Below are 26,254 nucleotides of genomic sequence, written 5' to 3'. Positions count from 1 at the left end.
GGACAAATTAAAATTAACTTAAAACTTTTATTTCTGACACTGGTTTTAAATTCTTCACCAATAAAATCTGAGTATTTTGCGTTTCCTAGCCTTTTATCCTTCCCTGGTTTCTCAAGGAAAAAAAGGGCAATGGTCTTGCCACAGAGCAGGGATAGACTGAAACTCAGCTTTCAATTGGGTTAAATTAATAATAAGCATAATGCATACCAAGATTACATGTTATAGTTAACAGTTGCAAAGCATGGTAGAATGATAACCACTTATTGAATGCCTATTATACACCAGTCTCCAACACAAATGAAGCATGCTATTTTCAGAGAGCTGTAAAAAAAATTGATTAAAACTAGAGTATGATGCAGTATAAGTTAAAACAATAGTGGACATATTATGAATCCTTTGCATATATCTAAAGAGTTTGGACTTGGTCATAAAGGGCTTGAAGATAGAGTAAAAACATGTTCAGATTTGAAATTTAGATAAAGAAGAGGTTCTAGGGAAAATAAATTTCTGGCTTCTCCCCTTAAAAAAAAGAAAAAACCAAAATGTCTAAAAAGAAAGGTGCTTTTTATTCCAAAGCTTGTAAGGAGCTCACTAATACTAAGACACTTCCAGCCACTACAGACATTCTCTCAGTAATGATTATTCCCTCCCATCAGTCATTTTTCAAGTCCCAGGTCAAATGCCACCACCTACAGAAGACTTCCCTAAAATGTCTACCTACCTCCAGTGACAGCTCATCTAAACCTTATTTCTCTGGTTTGTAGCACTGGTGTACAATCATTTGTTTGGTTCTGTATAAACAGAACTCTTTAATTCAAATCTTGTTTTATGAGAAATACCACCATCTAAAATAGATTTTAATGAGGTTTTTAAAAAGGGGAAGTTTAGTTGAGGAAGAGGAAGCTAGACCCATTCACACAGCCTCTTGAGTGACAGTTGGAAAGCCTGTAAGATCCATCAACAGACTCCAAGGTTCCATGAAACACTTTTGGAAAAACAATGGTCTCCAAACCACATCTTGCCTAATGGCTTGTTTTAACTGTATTAGTTAAGTGATGGATCAAATCTTAAATTTCTACATATTCTAAGTATATCACCAGTTTGATTTTTAAGTGCTATTCTCCTAGTAGGTATTCAAAAAATCTTTTCTGAATGAAACTATATGCCATAACATAATCACTAAATTCTCAAAAATAACAATTATTGCCATGAATTAAAAGTATCTATTACTTATGAACATTATATTCAAAAAAAGAACACCTAGTATCATGTTCCAAATTAGAGTGCATTATGTGATACAAAGAACATGAATTTGGAAGCCAGATTCACTTTCATGAGCTATGTAAACCTGCCTTGAATTTTATTTTCTTCCCCTGGAAAAAAGGGGACAGCAATAACATTTCATTTCAGGTTCTTTCCTGCAACTGAGTTAAGCAGAAAAGTACTTTGTTCAAAGGATACTGGGAAGCTCAGAACGGTTGGGAACACAGAAAACACAGAATTAGCAAGACGGAGGTGAAGGATCAAGAAAAACACCTGGCTGTTCTATGAGGGAGGCTCTGCTGGGAGAAGGAGGGGGTGGGAAGAAAGAACACAAGCGAGTGAGAGCTTACTTGGCCTTTTCTGTCACCAGGCTGCACATGTGCTACTGATTTTTAGAATCTAGACCATATGGTTCGTGTCCGAGACTAGAGCAGTGCAGGATGAGCAAATCACTATTGGATCTGGTAATTCCAGCCGCCATACTGGAGAGTAGTCTTGACTCTCCACCAAGACTCAAAAGACAGAATATTCCTTATACATAAAAAAGAATGCAGACACTGGGGGACCAAAACAACTACCTACTACCTATCTGATATGAATTTTTATAAGTCAAGTGAGAATACATGTAAAAATGCTTTGTGAACTGTAAAGTTCTAAATAAATTATTATCCTTGGTAGATGGCTCCTCTGTATTTGAGAAGGTGAAATCTGAAATGGCTTGAAAGGACTAACGCCAGTCGAGCGACCAGAAAACCTGCTCTTTTTTCTCATCTCTCATGGAAAACATATACTGACCCTGCTGAACTCTATTTAAACTTTGTTGAGTTTATAGCCCAAGGCAAAAATAGCCAGGGTTTCTTTGGGGTACAAAGTTGTTCTCCGCTCTCCTGCCCAAATTATGTACCAAGCTCCTCAAGGCTATAGAACTGCTCACAGGAAAACCAACCAAGCAGCTCATGTACATTGGCTGACATAGCCATGACTTTTCAAGTATGAACAACATGTAGTGTTGGTCGCTGTATCAGCACAGTTATACTTTGGTATGGCTCAAAACATCCTCTCAGTTTAGAAAAGGATCATTCAATTTTATTAAACAACTTATCTAACAGTTACTTGGGCCTCCCTCCCCCATTCACATTGTCCTGGTTTACTCCAAGTACACGTGTGGGAAATCTATGTGTATAACATTCATATAGATTTCAGAAACCTATACATCTTATTAGAAAACACGTGAATTTAAGATGAGTACCACTGTTAACAAAGTTGACTTTCTGAGCATAAGAGAAAACAACATCTCCCTGACAAGAGACAAGGAAAAAACGTAACAGATATGAAGTTGTCGTGTGCATTTTGTTTCAACCAAGATGAATTAAACGGAGTTAGTATACCTTATAGTTGAAATAAGTTTTACAATGTGGATTTTAACAGAAGCTCATAGAGACACTATGAGAAAACTGGATGATGATAAATGGAATCAATAAAAAATAATAATAATAATCAATAAAAATAGTACATATGATCATAAAATCTGCAAGAAAGAATATCCATATAATTTGCAATGGCATACCTGAATAACTGCTCATATTTGCATTTGAGCTACAAAGATTTCAACAAATACGAATGAACACTCCTACAAGTACACCAACAAAATAGGTCTTGTTCCCATACTTCCATGTTGTAGAACGTGGTTCCACCATTATAACGCCACTAGTATTACTCCCTGTAGAGGCTGAACAATTTGACACAAATTCAACCAATCGAAAATTAAGCCACAGTTGCTATGGCATCTCTCTATTGGGGAAAACTATAGTCACAATAACTGGGGCCTCTACTGTCCCATAAATGGTAATGCTTCAAACTGTGGATGATAAGGCAAATGTATGGCTGTTAATGGAGTGGCTTCTGAGATGTGGGGACCCTTTGGGGACCCCTTTTGCCTCCATTTGAATTAAATTTCAACCAAATCAAGTCCTCTAATTCTTTGATCTTTTTCATTCAAACCCCAGCTCTTTCTCAGATGCTCCATTACCCAGCCTCCCACAATACTTCTTATGTGTTGCGTGAGATGGGCGGATAAGAGAGAGAAGAAAACAAGCGTTTTTGTTTCAAATAGTTCTCTTTCCTCTGAAAAGCATTAAAGGGATCTGTCATTCATTTAGGAAGGAAATAAATTCTATGAAAGAGTCAGACAGTCAATAAAATTAACAACACAAGTCACAGTTAAAGCTGCTGAACCATTCAAGTTCTAGTCAGATCACCCAGTACAAACTATATACACTGGTGCCAAGACCAGGTGATTACTGGTGACAAATGTGTTCTTCCTCTGCACGATGGCAACAAAATACTAGAGCCTATGGGAAGATCAAGGTATCAGGATAGTGGAAAAAGAGAGAGATTTGTGATACAGGGGTGGGGGGCGGGGCTGCTGGAGGGTTGTGGAGAAAATAAGAGTCTGTATTTGGCAATCCAGACAGGTGTCGGAGGGGGTGTGATCCAGTGAGAATGAATCTCAGAAAGGGAAAACCAACCAAGAGCAAAAAGGTCATACAAAATCTGTAGCAGTCAGCTACTCTCAGCCCAGGATGTCACCACAGGTACTTTATCTGCAATTCATGCAAATTCAAATGCATTTACTAGCATACGTAAATTATATGCAGATGGCGTAAGGATTTCTAAAAATAGGAAGAGGTAAACTCTTCTAGCAAAGGTCAGTCTTTTCTAAAATTCGTGAGATGGCAGCTTGTGATGAGAACATGAGGCAGAGAAAGCAGGGATTCAGGGAAATCTGCTGGAAAATCACCAGTAGTCAACTGCTCCCAATTCCTTCAAGTTATTTTAGGTGTTCTATAGGCAAGATAATTCACCACAATTTCCCAAAGCAGGACACATCTTCAAGACTCTACACCCATCTGAGGGCAGGAAAAGGTTTCTGATTCCCACAGGCTCTCCTTGGTCTCAGTTTCTTCCTCCTATAGAGATTCTTCCTTTCCCAGCCTACATTTCCAGAGCACTCTCAAGGGCTGTCATGTAAGTGTAAAACCATTGGGACAGTGTCTCTTGGGTTATGTGATTCCAACTTCAAACAGTCCATATCTCCATAGAGAGAAAATTAACTATCTGCCATCTGAGGATCAGACTAAAACTTTATCTTATTACTCTTTATCACCCTTAATAAGACTAACAACATCCATACCTGTGGCAATTTTACAGAGTTTACCAAAACATTTATCTACATTAACATGATGACCAGCTGATACTCATTCAAATTTTTTTAAAGCTGTTAATATATACTAGTAGAATTGTTTAAGAACAGAGACCCAAGCTCCAGTTTCCACATGGCACCCTCTGATCAGACCATACCTGAAGTCTTCCTATTTTTTTTTTTAACACTTTAAAGCTTTCTGGGCCATGTGCCTGCCTTTGAGTCTCTTAAAGTGACACTATCTGACTCCCTTGCTATAGCAAGCTCCGAAAAATTAGCCCAGAGTGTCATTTGGGTGGTCTTCATTCATTTCCGTAGAACAAATATCACTATGAAGTCAGATCTGCACAATTATTTTCTGTAATAAAGGATTTTTGTTACTTGGCCAAAGTTATGTGTACATAAGGTGTTGACAACCTTTGTGGATCAATCCCCTCTCTCTGGAGAAACAGGGTTCTGAACACCAGCACTTGGTAAAGCCAGGCTGCTGGGTATTTACTGAATACAGCAGTAAGGCATTCTGGTAAATGCAGTTCTTCCCAGGTAGTAAACTTACTGAAGCATGTGCTCAACACAGGAATTAATTTCTCATCTACTTGACCACAGGTTAATTAACTATGCAGGTGAACAGATGGCATGAGAACAAATGAGCTCAAATTGTGAGTCTGCCACGTGGTGACATTAGCCACTTTACTTCACCCCTCCAGACTCTCTCTCCAATTGTGGGTTGTTGTGAGCGGTAAATGAGATAACATACTGACATGCTCACTGTATTAGCAGCTGCTTGCACTGCATTCAAATGCAGCCAAATAGCAACCCCATAGACTTATGGATTTTTTGGTTGTTTAAGTCAAACAGGGTCATCGAGATACTGATGTGGCAGGAGGAGACATTGATAAGAATGCTTCTCCAAGGCCACAGATATAATGAACAGCAAGGCTGGGACTGGTACCCAGGTCTCACCCAAAATCAGGACATTCTTTTCCTCTATCACCTTGCCTTCTTTGGTGACCTATTTTATGAGATAAGAACTGAGCAAATATGTCCTGATCTAAGACATACTTTCTACCTTTCCATCTTTTATTAAGGATTATAATTGAAATGCACAGCTACCACAGATGTTATACACACACATACTTAAGTACACTGGAACAACAGACTTCTACTGTAATTAACTGTACTGCTAAAACGTAAAAATTATGACATCTCCTTTAGCTTGTAAAAACAAAATTCTAACTTCAGTCCTTTATCTAAGAGGGCATTTGATTTGAATAGGAAGGCAACCAATATCTAAATAATATCTTAATACTGAAATGAACCATCAACCAGTTTGCAGTTTGGTTACATTTTCAGCATGTTCTTCTTCTGGTATCTATACAACGAGTGAGATAAACAAAACAAGGGTTCTTTTCTCCTCAGTCTGCCTTCCTGTTCAGCCTGTGGACACTGGCTGATCACATTTGAAAGGTCCTGGATGCCTTCTCTACTGCTCTGTAATAATATAAATAACACACTGGTAGCACTGACCTCTCAAGGTATTCGTGCTTTCGATTTTACATATTTCTGGATATAAGGAAACATGAGAAAATAGAAGGATCCAAGGTGGAGGTTAGAGGAGAAGGTGAAAAGAGAAAGATAAATAAGTATACCTGTCTGGAACCCTGCTCAAATGCTTAATCCATATTTAAAAAGGATACTTATCTCTTTCCCTTACTGCAATTTCCATCTGCTTTAGAGACCTCAGGAATTCGTGAGTTTGTTTTTTAAATAAGAAATTTAAATTGAAGCAACGATCAATTATTCATGTCAATAGTGCAGTGGGTTAGCACAAATTAAACCCAAACCTTACTGTAACCTATAGCATCAGACCCTTTATCAAAACTGGTACCGTGAGCCCCAAGAGATTATGTCCCCAAATCCTTGAGGAGAACACATTGAAACTGACAAAGGAAACAACAAAGGGCCTGAAGGCTGCATTATCATGATTATGAGCCCTGGAATAATTAATACAGTATTTTATAAAAATAAATATTTACACTTCAGGTGTCAGGTATATAGGAATTTGAGGTTAGATAACCATTTTCTGTATTTACCCAGCTCTCATTAAAGAATAAATAAACAGCCATTAAGACAACTCCTATGGACATAGATATTTTGCTTCTTAGATGTGTCTGTGCTCTTTTATACTGGGTATAAAAACTTATTCCAGAGACTTATATCTTAGTATTAAAAAGTGTATTCAAGGAACTTACATAGAGAAGCAGACAGGATTTGGGGAACCCTGCAGGACTTGCAGGGTTCCCCAAAAGGTGCCACACTTGTTCAACCTTCCACCATCTGCACCTGCATAATTCCTTCTTTCTCTGCCACTCATGTCACTTCCCCTGTGAAGCCTTCTCTCCCGAGTTGGATGTCCTCCAGTGAGTTTTCACAGCATCTGCAAACTTATTTCTTTTATAAAAACCTTCGCTATTGTAAATGGGGTCACGTGTACCAAGATAGGGAATAGAGAGGCAAGGAAAGATGCTTGGAAGATGCAAGGAAGAATGCAGCATTCTGGACTAGCAACACTGGGAAACCCCTGGATCTAAGAAGCCCTGGGGAGGAAGTGGTCATTGAATCCACAAATGGCAATCCTTAGGAGGTCAGCCTTAGGGCCACCTAAGGGGAGTTATGATCTTTTGGGACGCAGCTAACCCCCAGTGGCTCAGCAAGGAGGGAACAGAGAACAAATACCTTTTCTTTACCCTTCTAAATCCCACTGATGTCCAGCTTGAGTGTTCCATTGGCCAAACCCAACGGGAAGCCAGAGGGCAAGGGGGTCCCTTAATGCAGTCCTCAGAGGTCAGCTTTCTGGGGTACAGAGCAGGGTAGAGGGTAAAAAAATAAAGCTATCCAGCACAAAGTCCATTATATATAACACCACTTAATAGTTACTACTTTGGGACACGTTTCACTAATTCATCTAGACAAGCCAGTCAAGGTAGATACTCTTGTAACTTTTGTATGACTGACAGACATTTCATAACCCAAACTAAACTGGAAAACATCTTCTCAGCATCTTTCCTTGCCTCTCTATTCCCTGTCTTGGTATATGTAACCCCATTTACAATAGCGAAGGTTTTTATAAAAGAAATAAGTTCGCAGATGCTGTGAAAACTCACTGGAGGGCATCCAACTCGGATGCAAGAGGTGAGAGAAGCCTTCACAGGGGAAGTGACATGAGTGGCAGAGAAAGAAGGAATTATGCAGGTGCAGATGGTGGAAGGTTGAACAAGTGTGGCACCTTTGGGGAACCCCACAAGTCCTGCAGGGTAGATAAATAAAGTGGGGGGAAGGGGTGGACAGAGAGCAGAGCAGACTTGAGGGAAGAGTGGGGTCATGAAGGGTTTTGCATTTTAACAAAATTTCAAGATATTACAAGATTTTAATATTCTTATTTTGGTTCTAAAATATCACTTGGGCAGCAGGATGGGGTTGAGACTGGAGACAGGAGATTTTCCAAGGAGGAAGGTGAGAGAAGGGGATTAGACTAACAGAAGGCTAGTGTGGATGGATGGAATGGGGGAGTCTCTGGAGAGCTATTAAAGAGAAGGATTTAAATGGTGAGGATGGTCAGGACTTATGACTACCAGCTGGTGAGGGAAGGGACGGGATGGCTGGCTTCTGGTCCTAGAGAAGCCATTTCCTACTGTTACTCAACTTTCTGTGAGGCCCCAGACCAAGACCACTTCCCAGAACCTAGAAGGTGGTCCAAAATGTTACTTATCTCAACATATTACATTATGAATCTATGGGATAGAAACAAAATTTCTACAATATTTGTTGCAGGTTCTTTCATGGACATAAAATCTATAGCTGTATATGAAAAGGATCAGGTATTTTTCACAATTGTCTCTTTTGTACACATTTGGCCTCTGGTACATACATTTGTAGTCAGCATTATATAAATTCACATGTTAATCTTTGATCAAGTAACTACTATATAGTACATTGTAGTGTTATTTTGCGAAAGGATTAGGGGAAATTTTTCAAAAATATATGGAGGGCTTCCCTGGTGGCTCAGTGGTTGAGAGTCCGCCTGACGATGCAGGGGACATGGGTTCGTGCCCCGGTCTGGGAGGATCCCACATGCCATGGAGTGGCTGGGCCCGTGAGCCATGGCCGCTGAGCCTGCGCGTCTGGAGCCTGTGCTCCGCAACAGGAGAGGCCACAACAGTGAGAGGCCTGTGTACCGAAAAAAAAAAAAAAAAAGGAAAAAAAACAAATCAGCCTCTGATAATGGCCTCACTTCTTTTTGGTAGGTTTTGTCTGAGCTACCTAGCTATAGGATAGTTTTATCTGAACATGTTTGGCTAAATGCTGGGTATGAAGAAATAATGCTTCTATCTGTTAAGGTGGTAGATTTAAAGTGTGGTTTTCTCTCTAGTGTTGAGTTAAAATAGTTCCTGTATAGGTAGATAACACTGCCTACATTTATCGGCTTTGCTTTGCAACGCTATCTCCTGACAATAGTCCTCCTCCGCAGGGATGAGAAAGAAAAGGCCACACAACATGGCGACATTCTAAAAACCAGAAATGATGTGTGAAAAGGACACTAAAGACGAGCAGAAGTGTATTTCCATCCACCCTGGTTAAATCCTCAGGGAAACAGAGATAAGCAACAAAAATGAAAAATCCATTCCTTTTGGAAATGAGTCTTTAACCTATAGGTTGGTTTGTTTTGAAAGGAAATTAGATTCTGGGCCCACATATCACACATTCAAGATACACAGTGTGGTCTCATCTCCCACTAAATATGTTGCTATGACTCAAGCACAGGGAATATTTAAAAAGAAGCAACCCAGGGAAGGAAAAATCTAACTCCGACATCAATAATTCATTTATCAGAAATGGGAGTAGTAGTATGAAATGCCAGGAGACTTTCATTTATAGGGAGGCATTTTCTATTTTAAGCCTAGAATAATGCAGTCAGCTTTATTCTACAAGTTAATACGAATGGAGGCAAAGCGGAATGGGAGAGCAGGTTTTATGGTCTCCCCTAATAATGCTATTTCTTTAGCTTCTGTTATTTAGGTTTGACACACCACCATCTGGGGACTTGAAAAAGCAATAAGAAAAGGATTTTTATAACTTTTTTACTTCAGAGGTGATTTTCTTCACCCCAAAGCTTTAGTGCTAGAAATGTAATCAGGTAAATCTGAGAGATATGATCTGCATAAAGTTTTGAGGGTGCATTGTCTCTTAGTATAGTCATCCCTCAGTTTCCAGGGGACATTGGTTCCAGGCCCCCCCTGCAGATACCAAACTCCGTGGAAGCTCAAGTCCCTTATACAAAATGACACAGTTCAGTTAACCCTCCATATTCTCAGGTTCCACACCTACGGTTAGGAAGAGCCAACTAGAGGACCCCAAACCCTTCAGGTTACAGCTTCTTACTAAGTCATCTCCTAATTCAACCTATTAGTTAGTAGCCTATATTACTGCATCTTTGTATCCCCCAAGCATTTAGCACAGAGCCATTCACAAAAGTAGCGTCTTTATGAGTACCTGCTGAATGAATGAACAAACGCACCCAGGTGTAAATAATTCCAATATGCTCTGAAGCCTACTGGTCAGACTGTACAATGAGGAGGGACTTGCACAGCATATGCCTCAACTTTTTCATTCAGGCAATATTTAGAAATTCCTCCCCCTCAATAACTTACTTCAAATTCAAGGACTTATGGTCCACTAAAGGGACACAGAGTATTAGAATTAAAGAAAAGCAGATTTATTGTAGACCAAATGAGCCACAGTTCCCAGTCCCTGAAGAAGCAGAAAACACATCTAAACCTCTAACCTTGGAAATAAACAAAGACTTCCAAGTCTTAATTGAAATGTGAAATGTTCATATGCACATATATTTTGAGAAAATTGTATTTTTTTTTTTTTTTTTTTTTGGTATGTGGGCCTCTCACTGTTGTGGCCTCTCCCGTTGCAGAGCACAGGCTCTGGACGCGCAGGCTCAGCGGCCATGGCTCACAGGCCTAGCTGCTCCGCGGCACGTGGGATCCTCCCGGACCGGGGCACGAACCGTGTCCCCTGCATCGGCAGGCGGACTCTCAACCACTGTGCCACCAGGGAAGCCCAATAATTGTAATTTTTAACTGATTATTTATCGAGAACTGGATATAGGAATTGAACATAATTATAATAAAACTATAATTACCTAGTGCCTATTAGATAGTCAGCCCTATGCTTGGTGTTTTACATATTTTATTGCTAATCTTTGGAGGTATTATTATGCCCATTTTAGATATTTTTAAAAATACTAAAGCTCAGAATAGTTAGGCCTAAAGACCACAAAGCTATTAAGGTGAACCAAGGATAAAAGTCAACTCTCTTAAACTACAGACCACTCTTTATTTCCTGATGCCAAATGACTTCTATTGAAACAGAATTATCTGTGGATCCACACTTAAAGACAGATCCATCATTCATATTTATAATGATGGTCTAATGAGCAGAGAGGATATTTTAACCCTAAATGTCTGAATACATGCTTGTGGTTGGCCAAGAAAAAATTGGGCAGCAGTACTGATAGGAGATAAAGGGACATCTGATGCCCCAGGTGACTGCTGATTTTCATAAAACAGAGGTTGGAGTGGTGGTGTTGCCCCTCTGAAAATGCCCTATTTCACTGTCAAGGCTATAAAGTAAGCACACATCCAGAACAATGCCTGTGCCCTCCAATGCTCAAACCCACACTGCACTCAACGAACCATGAACAGTACTTAGAATGAGTCAAAGCAGGACACACCAGAATACCCCAGAGGAAGCGGGATGGTAGTGACTCTTCCTGAACAAAGGTCTTGGGGAGCTGCCAAGTTGGAAAGGAATCCTCACAAAGGATACAGTTTTTAAAAGGCAGCCTGTGAAAAGCCATCAAAGCCAACACTCAAAGAATTGTCTTCACACACAGCCTTTGCAGTTAGCACTGTCAGTCACAGGACAGATAGGCCCTTGGAGAACAGCCACCATTACCACTGAGTTTCGATGCAAAAGTCACCACATGTAGATTCAGACAGAACTGGCTACAGGGCACAATACATTTTCAGTTTCCACCTACAGCCCCTCTTGTCCCTTCATACCCTGTACAAGGATACTGTGGGTGTTAACTTGATCTCGACTTTCCTCTAGCTTTCCTGTTTACCTTTTCTCTACACGTACAAATGTTGATGGGATAACTTTAGCCAACAGATATGGTACAATCAGTTCTACTATCATGCTTGCCTTGAAAACACAAATTTCTTCTAATAACATTGATATATTAGAGAGTGATTTGAGTATAATGTGAAATTTGCATTTGTTTATGCACAATTTTGTCCCAGAAACTCTAGGTGACTGTAGAAAACATACCTAGTTGCACCGAGCGCTGTAGGAATGCACAAAACACACAGAACTGCACACCTTAGGAGCACAATGGTCCACATGTGTCTACATCTGGTGCTGTTACTTCCTCTTTGACCTCAGATAACCCTCCTTCCAATTCAGAATAACTTGCAAGCTGCCGTGCTTCCAAAAACCATCCTGGAGGGTATCCTCCACTCTGCTTATTTTCCCCCTTCCTCCCAGCCTATTTTGTTATTTTCCTCTCTACTCTCTGTTCTTCTTCAAAGTTTTCATCTTTATCTCTTTTTTCTTCCTCTTTTTTTTCTTGCACACGGAGTGGCAGGCATGTGAGTAGAAGTAGATGCAATGGGTACACACTTCCATAAGCAAATTTCAGGTCTTATTCAAGATGAAGTGCCAGGAGGGGCAGTACAGGTGTCAGGGAGTGGGAGATACAAACTACTGGGTGTAAGATAGGCTACAAGGATGTATTGTACAACACAGGGAATATCGTCAATATTTTGTAAAAACTGTAAATGGAGTGTAGCCTTTATAAATTGTATAAAAAATTAAAAAAGAACAGTGCAGCTTAAGAAGTCAGTGTCACAAGAGAATTATATTATAAACATACTAGTTAGAATTTAATTTCATAATGATAAGACACAGATTAAGTATAAAATTGATGGAAACGGACTTTGAACCCAGCCTAGCTATGAATCATATCCTTACTATTTTGAAGGATCAGACTGGCACCCAGTCTCGAGCCTTCTTTATGACAGGATGTCAAAGGTCAGCTCAGCGCTCTGTATTCTCCAAATATTTTGGTCAATAATTCAGCCTTTCTTCCTCTCAAATTTACTGTTATTGAAACCAATTATCTCTAGTTACAACTCATTTAAATGACAGATACTTGGACCACTTTCCTTTTCATTACCATAAGGGCTCTGGCCTTGTGTATAATATGCAAAGCAAAGCTTGTAAACAAACCACTTGAGTTTGATTCTTTGTTTCCTAACTTCTTCATCACTTATTACCTGTTTAACCCTTATCCACTTGACCTGTCTGAGCCTTTTTTTTTCTTCACATCTAAGGGCTGAATTTAAAAAAAGATAATTTAAAAAAGGACTTTTTTAAATTTAAAAAATTTAAAAAATGATTAAGTGCCACATTCATTATAGTTTTATAAATTTCTTAACCACTTAACATGAAAAAAGTGTTAACATGAATAATTTTTAATAGGTCCCTATCATTTTTCTGTGTGTCATTGATGAAGCTTCTAAGCTTTTCCTATTACTCGTGGTTTTAGACTTTGCAGAGTACAAGTATTTTTAGGAGTATATGTCTCACACTACAGTAGAATGGACTGGAGAGTGAAATTTATCCGTGACCTTTTAAGTATGGAAGTTTCAAGTTTCTTCTTCAGTGTTTCATGCTAGTTTGCAAATTAGGTTAAATAAATTAGCTCACAATGTCTCAAATTATAACCCTTTGTGTGAAATTGACCATAACTTTAAACAGTGTAATCTAGACAGTAATGACCATGCTTGAAAGAAAATAATCCAGTTTACTTTAGGTCTCTTTCTCTTTTTGTTTGGAAAGTTCTGGAAAATTCTATCTACATCAATTTGTATATTAATGCTTTCACCACTGAATTTGATTTATAATATTGACTCATTAATGTTAAAAACCAGCATATTTTTCATGGTAACTTTTTTGAGGCTTCTTTGTAAATGGTAAGAAGAGGGGGAAAAAAAAAAGAAAAACCCATGTACAATCACAATTATCTAGGCCGCATTGGTTTTATCTAAACTTATTGACTTACTTGAATAATACCAGCTGAGAAACTTTTCCCTACAGAAAAATGCAGGCTAGAAATAGTACATAATAAATGGGTAAAACACCTCTCTTTATAACTTCTGTGATTCCAAACAAAAACATGTAAATAAAAATTCAAATGATAGTATCTAAATCACAGCAATATCCTGGAGAAACTCTAGTAAAAGCAAAAAAGTTAATGTGATGTAGAGATTAGAAACACCTACTAATCTTTTAAAAATGCCTGGATCATCGTAAGCAAGAAATGGATGTGTATTTCATTTGCTTTCAAAAAAACTACTGTACTAGCTGGAAAGTGTAAACGTGGTTACATGGGTTTCTAAGGCTCTTGACTGTGAGGATAAGAAAGGTAATGTGTTCCATACGTGGCAAACCATATAGGTATTTCAGGTATATTAGTAAAGAACACAACCACTACAAAGTAGAGAAGAAAAAGAAGCAAATCAGAAAGCACTGGCAGAGACCTCAAGCACAGCATTCAATCAAATGCGTTGAACTTAACAGAATAAAGTAACTCTCTCGGGGGGCACTTTGTTTTGCCTCTCCCTTTAGCACCCCTATCCCTAAACAAATGGGTCACAGGCCAATGAACACCTGAGGAACAGTATTCCCCAACCACACCCTCAAGTCATTCCCCAGAGTTCTCTCTGTAACCATTCTTACTATGTGGACCACACCTTTTTATATCCAGAAGCTTTAGCGGAAAGACACTTGTTTATCTTGGAGCAAATTAGGGATCATCTGTTACCAAAGATTTTCAAAAAAATACTTCCCTCCGCAAGAGCAGAAAACAAAGCTCCCTGCCAGCCACATGCCAGGTACCCCCACTTGGGCCTTACTTGTTCTCGTTGCTCGCGTCATAACGAGGCATGGGGTCTAAGTCGTTCCCATTCACGTCACAACTTGCCAGAGCATCCTGTGGTCACAGAGGAGAGAGAGAAAGGAGACAGGCGTTCATTAATTAGCCATGCACCTGAAGGCTCATGCCTCCTTAAACACATTTCTGCAAGAGAGTAATTAGAGTAAATAATACACTCATGGTCCGGTGGTGTCAGGATGCCTTGTTCTGTAATAATCAGTGTCATATCTTTCCCTGTGAAGGTGAAGAAATACTCTCTACAGACCAAAGACGTGCCCAGTCCACTCTTGCCAGCACTTTTCCCTCATACCTAGCACTGACCCCTCACCCCAGTGCTTTGAAGAGGTCCTCGACCACCATCTTCTCTGCGAAGTACTGCTAGAACACGTAGAAGACAGTGATTTATTCTTCGCCGACTCTCTCTGTATTCCTTACTTCATTTCTTGAGTGTGCACATTCCTTATCACAGTTCAAAGATTTTTGGAGACAGAAATCATTCACAAAAAATTGGCAAGCCAATTAAAAATCACTATTAGAAATCTCTTATATCAGGTATCTTGGGACCTCTATTAGGCAATATTTGTCTGGTTTCAGATGTTTTATCTAGTATAAAAGGGTCTACAGTTCAAGACTTCATACTAACACCAAATGGTCTTTTGCCCCAACCAAAATAATGATCAAAATTTTGTTATATGTCAAAGTTTCAAAATGAAGAAGTTTCTCTGAAACCAAAGCTGAATTTATTTGTTTGTTTTAAATGATTGTGAAAAATCTTCAAATTACTAAAAAAAAAAAATTAATGGATTGTTCCATCATCTAAATTTATATCACCATAGACAGAACTAATTTAGGATGTTTTGAATTTTCTGATGCTTTATGATGATTTATTTCTGTTATCAGTTTTAGTGAAAGTAAATGTTATCTTTGTTTTCTGTCTTTATCAAAGTCTCTTGTTTCTGAAAATAACTTAAAGTACATGGAGTCTGAAATGTTTGGGGGGAGTAAGCAAAATACACATGACATGTAAAGGTGATAAGTCTCTGCTTCCCATACAAAGGAACACACAAAGCAGCCCACCTCAGCAGTCATTAGAGCATGAAGGACAATACTGTGCAATTTCACTTATAAGGAAACAGAAGCCCGAGACAGGTTACGTGACTTGGCCAAAGGCATGAAACGAACTGCCGATGGGATTAAGACTGGAACCCAGCCACCCCATCCAATGTGCTTTTCTCTTACTCTTTACCAGCTCTAACATTAGGAGAATCAAAAGGGCACCAGTACTGCTAATTACACAGGTGAATTCTGGAGAATTTTCTTTCCAGGGAGAAAAAAGTGAAAAAGGTAAAGAATGCAATCACATTTAGGTTAAGGCTCTTTGTGTTTAATCAAATGCATTTCTATGCAGTGGGGAGTAGGAACACCCTGTTAAAAACTGCATTGCATACGATAAGAAAGACTTCTTTGCTAGGCAGTGGACAGCCACAGTTCTGTTCTTTATATGACCTGGGCTAACTCACTTTAGTCTTCAGGCCTCAGTGTCTACCCTGCCAAATGAGGAGGCTGAACTGAAGTTCCTTTTTAGCTCTAAAATTCTATTCTGTGAAGAGACACAAGTTTATCTGAGTGTGCTTGGAGGCAGGGTAAGGGCAGCCAATCAAGTGTCTTGTACAAATGAGAACTAAATGAACTTGCAGTTCCTTCTCTCTCTCTCTCTCTCTCTCTCTCTCTCTCTCTGTTTTTCAACCTTAGGGAAAATCATCTAATTTAGGAGAAACTGTTTCAACATTTCATTGTAAAAATTGATTTGTGAAGTTTCTTAACTGAATCTTTGAAACAAAATGGGCAGCAGGGTAGGATACTGAGAGACAAAGCAGTTAAAGTTGATAAAAGTATAAGGTGATATTGGGTGGTCCTGAGTGAAGGTCTTCGTAGGTCAGAAATATGGGTGGCTGTGTGAGCCAGTGGTAGTTTCTGATGTGTCAAGGAAGTGACTTGGAAGTATTTTATTTGCAAATTGATAAAAAGAGAATCTTTTCAGGTTTGAGTGACAAAAGGAAAACTAAGAGAAAGTAAGTGTCATGCAATAAGTGAGACTGAGCAAATGAAAAATAAACATTGGAGAGCATATATGGCAATCGCTACCTAAATGGTTTCATGAGAAAATGAAGCGGCAGATGAGAAAGAAGCCAGAGGAGAGATGGTCAGAGAGACAGATACAGGGAGTCATTCCCACAGTGCAGGGAAACCATGTCTTCCCATGCTGAAGGGGTGGGGGGGCGGGGAAGAAATAGCAGATTTAAAGAGGACAGTATGTCCGTCTTAAGGAAAAGGCCATGTCCATTCTGAGTGAGTCCAGGACAATGGGCCACTGCCGTGTCCACCAGTTACTGGGGAGCAAAGAGGAGAGAAAGGCAGCAGGCCTGCGAGGATGGTGAGTCCTTTGCGTTAATGTGCAATGGGGAGCTATGGGCCAGGCCCCTCTCAGAACTCTCCACAAGCCCAGGGCACCGTGAGATGGGCTGGGCTTGCTGATGTTGCTCCCTTAATGATGATGAATATAGAATAGAGAAGAGAAAAATCTGAGGGGATGTGGTCCTCCCAGTTATAGCTAGGGTTTTCTGTGGGCACCTTCCATAAACACGAAGCAAAGCTTCCCACCCTGGCCCCTGACTTTCCTTCTTAAGGATCAGTATGAGTCCTGACTTCATCATGATTTAGAGCTGCTTGGATTTTCAAGGCTGTGAGAGGAAACGTGTAAGCTGAGAGACAACCACCAACTTTGAAATCTTTTTCAATAACAACATGAAATACAATATAGGAAAACTCATACAACCAAAGTTTTGGGATTAAAAGGAGTTATGAAGGGACAGAGAGGGACATAGGTAAAAGTGACTGGAGTCCTAGTGGGTATGCAGTGATACCGGTGTTCTAGTGGAAGTAGTCGTCAACAGAAAAGAGCTTAGAAGGCACTGGTGTGAGTGGGATCCACCAGGAGTGTCTGCTGAGTCCTGACAGGAATCAGAGAGCTGCTTCTGTGGATAAGAGGGAGTCACTGCAGGCTCTTAAGTAACAAAAGAGATATTTTAGGGAGAACGCCAAGGTGTCATGAGAAACAAATTTGAGCAGAGAATGGCATATGGGGAGATAATTATGTTTTTTTTTTTTTTTTTTATTGCGGTACGCAGGCCTCTCACTGTTGTGGCCTCTCCCGTTGCGGAGCACAGGCTCCGGACGCGCAGGCTCAGCGGCCATGGCTCACGGGCCCAGCCGCTCCGCAGCATGTGGGATCTTCCCGGACCGGGGCACGAACCCGTGTCCCCTGCATCGGCAGGCGGACTCTCAACCACTGCGCCACCAGGGAAGCCTTAATTATGGTATTTTTAACCAAACTTAGGGAGGAGAAGCTGATGGAAAGGCGGCGTTTGGAGAGTAGAAGAGGGAGGGGTCATTGACCTATTTCCAGGCAGGAAATATCATGGTGGTAAAGGGGACCCCAGGGACACAAACCGACCCCAGTGTCCAGTGGGCACTGGGTATCAAGACTGTGGTTTTCAGTGAAAGTACTGAGTCTCAGCCCTTTCATTTGCTCTGTGACCTTGGGCTCACCTTATGTTCTGAGTCCTGGAATCTCAGTCCTTTCTTAAGCAAGGGAATTGACTGATTCCTAAGGACTTCTGGGAGGCTGTTCATTATTGTCCTTTAAAAAGGGAGAGGCAGAGAGAGAAAGAGACTCGCAGAGTAACTTGAGAAGAGTTCAAAGCACGCTTTCTCCATAAAGGAAACAAGGAGTGCTCTCTGGCTGCATGGATGAATTGCTGAGAAGAGTGGATGTTGTCAGTAGCACATGGGATGGGTGCTGGGGTTTCCGCTACCTTATCACCTGCATTTTGTCATCAGAACATCAAAGGCACACAAAAGTGGAGAGTGGGATAGCCTTATCTCCTGCTTCCGGTCCTCCAAGAGTGCATCCTTTATAAGGTGGAAGCAACACGCAGAGCCTATTGTACCCGTTGGCTGCATTTTTCTGTGGTTTTCCCCCTTTTGGAGCATCCTCACGTGAGTTCCATTGTTTCCCAGGAGGGAAGCTGCTCTGACCACAGCAAATACTCACGTAGTTCTGCATCAGGTCTGGGTGGGTCCTCTCAATGCCATCATCCAGGATGGTGACCACGATGTTCTTTCCCGTGTAGCCTCTCTTCCAGGCTCCTTCGATATTCATGTCTGACTGGCAGGGATGTGTGGTGTCACTGCAGTGCTGAAGGTGTAAGAGGGAGAACTGGACGTTGCAGATTACCAAGTAGTGAGGAGGCTGGAAAATCACCTACTTCTTAAGACAACGCATTAAATTAACAGGGATTGGGTGGATTGTCTGTTCAAGTAGAAGCGCAGATCTCCAACATGACAAGCGGGGAAGGGAGGAAGGATAGATGTGGGGAAGGAAAGCAAGACAGGAATCTCTCCTGCCAGTTCTGCCCTGTTCTAATACGTTCGGAAAAACATGATAAATAAAGCATATCTCAACAGCAGAATAATGGGTGCACCGTTTTATTGTTAGCATGTATTAATGACACATCAAAAGGCATTGTAGCATTTCATTTATAAACCCAAACTAGATAACTGAACAACATATACCTTATAATTTCTGAAGCAGGCACCTAGAAAAGCCCGGCTGCAAAAAAACCCCGGCAGCTTCTGTACGGTGCCAGCCAGAGGTGTGCCACTGCTGTGAGAAACCCATTAATGAGAAAAAATAACAGTTTCTTCAAATTTCTTTCAGCAAATTAACAATGAGTGTTGTCTCATAATTTGTAGGAAGCCAATAGACTTATTCAGGGCTACTTTGAGAAGGGAGAGAAGAAGAGTGCAGGGTCCAGACAGGGGACAGGCACAGGAAAATGTGTGTGAGGGCTTGGAAGGGCAGGCTGAAGAGGCATCGAATCTTAGCTCATTAGGTGTAGTGATTTCATTCCACAATGGCTACAACATACAAACACATCAATAAATACATTAAACCAGCAGTTCTTCCCGATATAATTGACTAGCATTCGTCCAACCCACACAATTACCCCTTCAAAGTCCATCTCTATGAAATATCCCTCTGAGTGGTGTTTTCCAGGTTCTTAAGGCTCAGCAGAGGAAGAAAGGAAAGGGGATGTGCCGTAGCCTACTGCCATGGCAACGCAAGCCACCCCAGGTCCACAGCATTCACTATCTTCCTCCTGCTTTGTAACAGTTCAGCACTTCAAGAGGGGAAGAGAACATGAGCTCTGTATGCTCTAAGCATAATGGAGACCCCACTGCCACTGACTCATCTAACACATACTTTATTGAGCACTTACTACATGCTGGGGTATGGCAGTGAACAGGGAAGATGAGGTCCCTGTCCTCATGACCTCTCTAAAGGGGAAACACAGATGACAAAGAAAACAAGGAAGACCATTCAGAACACTCCTTATGTTTTAAAGGAATTAAAGAGGGTAATATGGCGGTCAATGCTGAGAAGTCTGAGTACACACCTCTCTGGGGGGAATGGTCAGAAAGGACCCCAGTTTCTGAGAAAGTGAAATGTGAGTTGAGATATGCCTGATGAGAATGAGCTGGCTTGCCCAAGAGCTTAGACCTTGTCGTGGTAGAGGACACAGCAAATGCAATGACCATAAGGTGAGAAACAGATTAGTGCATTGAAGAAAGAGAAAGAAGATGGGGTCTAGCTGAAGCTTAGTGGATGAGAAGGAAAATGGCATAAAAGGTAGCAGATCAGAATGGGCAACAGAGGTCAGGTCATCCCAAGCTCTGTAGCCATGACTTGACTTTTATTTTAAGTACAACCTAAATGGAAGCTCACCTCTTTCCAAACTTTACCCTTCAAAATCAAATGCTAACTAGTGGCAGATACCTCTAATACCTTTGTCAAACACCATAAACACACTTGAGTAGTTTCATGGATTCATTCTAACAAATGGTGTACCCATTTTTCATCACAGATAATATCAATTTCACTGAAAATAGGGGCTTATATATTTTATGAACATTTGTAACTTTCTGTCACTTTCTTGACTCCTTTCTGGCACTTGAGGCCCTGCACCACCATCTAGTACTACACTGATCCAATTCCACTCTCCCCTCTCTCCCCAGTTTTTGGAGCACAGCTCAGGACCTACCGCCTCCCACTCGGCTAGCTCTTCCCCTTCCCTGAACTTAGGAAAGAAGAGAGACAGACACACACAAACACACACAACACACATTCTGTTCTACACAGTCCAACCCCAACTTACTGAATTCTGCTGAACTGTGGCTGAGTGTTGAATCTTGTGTGTGAATTTTGTCTCCTTTGTAAGCCTCGAGAAGACTATGCATTAAACCAAGTCGAATCTAGGATTTCAGCCAATATTGGCTTATCGATTACACGCCAGAAATGAGGGCATATTCCCCACATTATATCCAAGTTCACATCTGCCAAATGCTTGCTCCTCCGACCTCGTCAGAGATATCTAGCCAGCTGACGCTTGGTTAATAGATCATGAAAGAAACAGTGTAGATTTACAAAATACCCATGTTTTTCGGAAGTCTCATTCTAGCCAAGAGTTTGGGCCTCTTCTCGCCAAATAGTTTAATTTAACACAAAGCAACCCTGACAGGTTTCCATTTCATTTTTTTCTTTTTCAAAACCTGCTCTGGCCACCTGTGGTATCGTTTGTGACACAAAGTAGCATTAATGTGGCCAAGAGGTGGGTGGGAGGAAGGAAATGCACAGGAAATGGGTCACCCACACATGGATAACTGTCCTGGAGTGGAACGATGCTGCCTGAAATTGTAATTATGAAAATTGAAGAAAACCCACCGTGTATGGAAAACATGTGTGTTCAAAGTGGAACAGTTAGGTTTCTTTCTTCCACCTCTGCTTCTATTGAATCTGACTTCACCATTAAATATTTTTGAACCCCTTTTTTTCTTTTCATCTGCCAGCATGGTATTGGTAGAAGGGGAAGGAGGGGAAATATCCAATTGATACTTTCACTTGGATAATCTAATATATCAGGTAGCTAAAATGTCAAAGAAAAAAAAAAAGATGATCAGAGCCAGGGGTGTTTCTGGAAAATGAGCAATAAGATCAGTGGACCCTTAAATGAGGACCCTACATCCTGAATGTGACCTTTAGATTTTTAACACCCATTTCAAGTAGTCCAGACTTCCAAACATGTTTCTAATGTAATTGTTTCATAAGCCCAAGGTATCCAAAGAGCAAAAACTACAGAAAATACTGATGCCAGTCAATGCAGCCCAAATGAAAAGGAATTAGTCATTTCCTTAACTGCCTGATCAAAATGGTCTTTAAACTGGGCTCTATTTACTTGACAGCAATCTATGTTACAGCATTACCCAAAGGCAAAAGGAACACATATTAGCCATGATTTTCTCATCCTCAGCCTGCCATGTTAATTCCTGCTCTGGCACAGATCTCTTAAGACTAGTTCCTGGAATTGTGTTACCACATATAGTCCCGAGGCTGGTATTCACAAAAGGGGCCAGTCAGAAATTTCCAGTATATTTAAAGCTGATGAAAACCACATATGTGCACTGTATATGTAAGACAAATATTTAGAGTAAATATATGCACCTTCAGCTCTGAATAATGTCCTGTATTTCAATAATGGTCTATGCATAGATGACAAAGAATTTAGAAAGGACACAAAATAGCAAATATCTACAGAAACAATGTTTACTACCTAGGTCTCTCCTTTCCTTATCAATAAAAACTTTTATTCTTTTCAGGAATGAAATTTGAGAGAGATTATTCTGTGAGTTCTAGAAAAGGCCTCTTCCATACCACGGTTATGAGCTCTTTTGCTTATAAACCACTCTGGGTGTGTCTACTTCTCTTGTGTCTTTATAAACATATCACAGTGTTTGCTAAATGAAAGAACAGTTTATACCCAAAATAAACACCTTTGTTATGCTCTCACCACCATTTTCTTCAGACTGGGGGGTGGGTCGGAACCCTCAGTGTCATTATTTTTAAACTTTTCCAGGTTCTTAAGGTCTCCAATGAACTGCCAATTTATATGCTGCCAATAGTCTGCTAACATTGAAAACATCTGTTGTTCATTTCCATTGATAAAGTGCTTCGTAAGACTGCATCTCTGACTCTACAACGTTAATAAGAGAGCAGAATTAAATACACAAAAAATCTGTTTTAAGAAACAGACTCAAAGACATAGAAAACAAACTTATGGGGCTTCCCTGGTGGTGCAGTGGTTAAGAACCCACCTGCCAATGCAGGGGACACGGGTTTGAGCCCTGGTCCGGGAAGATCCCACATGCCGCGGAGCAACTAAGCCCGTGCGCCACAACTACTGAGCCTGTGCTCTAGAGCCCGTGAACCACAACTACTGAGCCCGCATGCCACAACTACTGAAGCCCGCGCGCCTAGAGCCTGTGCTCCGCAACAAGAGAAGCCGCCACAATGAGAAGCCCACGCACCGCAATGAAGAGTAGCCCCCGCTCGCCGCAACTACAGAAAGCCCGCATGCAGCAATGAAGACCCAATGCAGCCAAAGATAAATAAAATAAATAAATTTATATAAAAAAAAGAAAACAAACTTATGGTTACTAAAGGGGGAAGGCAGGAGAGGGATAAATTAGGAGCTTGGGATTAACAGATACACACTTCTTTTTCTTTTTTTTTTAACATCTTTATTGGAGTATAATTGCTTTACAATAGTGTGTTAGTTGCTGCTGTATAACAAAGTGAATCAGCTATATAGACAGCTACATCCCCATATCTCCTCCCTCTTGCGTCTTCCTTCCACCTCCTCTATGAGACCCCTCTAGTTGGACACAAAGCACGGAAGTGATCTCCCTGTGCTATGCTGCTGCTTCCCACTAGTTATCTATTTTACATTTGGTAGTGTATATATGTCCATGCCACTCTCTCACTTTGTCCCAGCTTACCCTTCCCCCTCCCCGTGTCCTCAAGTGCATTCTCTACGTCTGCGTCTTTATTCCTGTCCTGCCCCTAGGTTCCTCAGAACCATTTTTTGTTTTGTTTTAGATTCCATACATATGTGTTAGCATACGGTATTTCTTTTTCTGACTTACTTCACTCTGTATGACAGTCTCTAGGTCCATCCAACTCACTACAAATAACTCAATTTCATTTCTTTTTATGGCTGAGATATTCCACTGTATATATGTGCCACATCTTCTTTAAGCATTCATCTGTTGATGGACACTTCCAGGTCCTGGCCACTGTAAATAGAGCTGCAGTGTACATGGTGGTACATGACTCTTTTTGAATTATGGTTTTCTCAGGGTATATGCCCAGTAGTGGGATTGCAGGGTTGTATGGTAGTCCTACTTTTAGTTTTTTAAGGAACCTCCATACTGTTCTCCATAGTGGCTGTATCAATTTACATTCCCACCAACAGTGCAAGAGGGTTCCCTTTTCTCCACACCCTCTCCATCATATATTGTTTGTAGATTTTTTGATGATGGCCACTCACACTGCTGTAAGATGATACCTCATTGTAGTTTTGATTTGCATTTCTCTAATGATTAGTGATGTTGAGCATCCTTTCTTATGTTTGTTGGCAATCTGTATATCTTCTTTGGAGGAATGTCTATTTAGGTCTTCTGCCCATTTTTGGATTGCTTGTTTTTTTGATACTGAGCTGCATGAGCTGCTTGTATACTTTGGAGATTAATCCTTTGTCAGTTGCTTCATCTGCAAATATTTTCTCCCATTCTGATGGTTGTCCTTTCATCTTTTTTATGGTTTCCTTTTCTGTGCAAAAGCTTTTAAGTTTCATTAGGTCCCATTTGTTTATTTTTGTTTTTATTTCCATTTCTCTAGGAGGTGGGCCAGAAAGGATCTTGCTGTGATTTATGTCACAGTGTTCTGCCTATTTTCTCCTCTAAGGGTTTTATAGTGTCTTGCCTCACATTTAGGTCTTTAATCCATTTCAAGTTCATTTTTGGCTATGGTGTTAGGGAGTGTTCTAATTTCATTCATTTAAAAAAATACATTTATTTATTTATTTTTTGCATGTGTTCATTGATGCGTGCAGGCTTTCTCTAGTTGTGGAGAGTGGGGGCTACTCTTTGTTGTGGTGCATGGGCTTCTCATTGTGGTGGCCTCTCTTGTTGCGGAGCATGGGCTTAGGTGCACTGGCTCAGTAGCTGTGGTGCAAGGGCTTAGGTGCTCTGTAGCATGTGGGATCTTCCTGGACAAGGGCTCGAACCCATGTCCTCTGCATTGGCAGGTGGATTCTTAACCACTGCGCCACCAAGGAAGTCCCTAATTTCATTCTTTTAAATGTAGCTGTCCAGTTTTCCCAGCACCACTTATGGAAGAGGCTGTTTTTCTCCATTGTATATTCTTGCCTACATTATCAAAGGTAACCATATGTGGGTTTATCTCTGGACTTTCTATCGTGTTCCATTTATATATATTTCTGGTTTTGTGCCAGTACCATATTGTCTTGGTTACTGTCGCTCTGTAGTATAGTCTGAAGTCAGGGAGCCTGATTTCTCTACCTCCGTTTTTCTTTCTCAAGATCGCTTTGGCTATTTGGGATCGTTTCAGTTTCCACACAAATTGTGAAATTTTTGTTCTACTTCTGTGAAAAATGCCCATTGGTAATTTGATAGGGATTGCACTGAATATGTAGATTGCTTTGGGTAGTATAGTCATTTTCACAATGTTGAGTCTTCCAATCCAAGAATATGGTATATCTTTCCATCTGTTTGTATCATCTTTAATTTCTTTCATAAGTGCCTAATAGTTTTCTGCATACAGGTCTTTTGTCTCCTTAAGTAGGTATATTCCAGGTTATTTTATTCGTTTTGTTGCAGTGGTAAATGGGAGTGTTTCCTTACTTTCTCTTTCAGATTTTTCATCATTAGTGTATAGGAATACAAGAGATTTCTGTGCATTAATTTTGTATGCTGCTACTTTACCAGATTCATTTATTAGCTCTAGTAGTTTTCTAGTAGCATCTTTAGGATTCTCTATGTAGAGTATCATGTCATCTGCAAACAGTGACAGCTTTACTACTTCTTTTCTGATTCGGATTCCTTTTATTTCTTTTTCTTCTCTGATTGCTGTGGCTAAAACTTCCAACACTATGTTGAATAATAGTGGTGAGAGTGGGCAACCTTGTCTTGTTCCTGATGTTAGAGGAAATGGTTTCAGTTTTTCACCACTGAGAATGATGTTGGCTATGGATTTGTCATATACGGCCTTTATTATGTTGAGGTAAGTTCCCTCTATGCCTACTTTCTGGAAGGTTTTTATTATAAACGGACGTTGAATTTTGTCAAAAGCTTTTCCTGCACCTTTTGAGATGATCATATTGTTTTTCTCCTTCAGTTTGTTAATTTGGTTTATCACATTGATTGATTTGCATATATTGAAGAATCCTTGCATTCCTGGGATAAACCCCACTTGATCATGGTGTATGATCCTTTTAGTCTGCTGTTGGATTCTGTTTGCTAGTATTTTGTTGAGAATTTTTGCATCTTTGTTCATCAGTGATGTTGGCCTGTAGCTTTCTTTCTTTGTGACATCTTTGTCTGGTTTTGGTATCATGGTGATGGTGGCCTCGTAGAATGAGTTTGGGAGTGTTCCTCCCTCTGCTATATTTTGGAAGAGTTTGAGAAGGATAGGTGTTAGCTCTTCTCTAAATGTTTGATAGAATTTGCCTGTGAAGCCATCT

At 40.4% G+C, this 26,254-nt stretch overlaps 1 protein-coding gene across 2 annotated transcripts in view; it reads right to left on the bottom strand.

Moving 5' to 3' along the window:
- The window catches only part of PCSK5 (proprotein convertase subtilisin/kexin type 5), a 456,450-nt gene that overhangs the window by 315,004 nt on the left and 115,192 nt on the right, over positions 1-26,254 (bottom strand). For both annotated transcript variants that reach the window (XM_082614748.1, XM_082614749.1), the window contains exons 4-5: positions 18,649-18,792; positions 14,515-14,591 (exon numbers count right to left, since the gene is read on the bottom strand). In XM_082614748.1, coding sequence (XP_082470874.1) covers positions 14,515-14,591; positions 18,649-18,792 — 221 coding nt within the window. The remainder of the gene's footprint in view (positions 1-14,514; positions 14,592-18,648; positions 18,793-26,254) is intronic.

The sequence above is a fragment of the Mesoplodon mirus genome, assembly GCF_964341445.2.
Source record: "Mesoplodon mirus genome assembly, chromosome: 1".
NCBI classification, from domain to species: Eukaryota; Metazoa; Chordata; class Mammalia; order Artiodactyla; family Ziphiidae; genus Mesoplodon; species Mesoplodon mirus.
The sequence above is the reverse complement of the archived record's forward strand: the minus strand, read 5'-3'. Positions and strand labels throughout refer to the sequence as shown.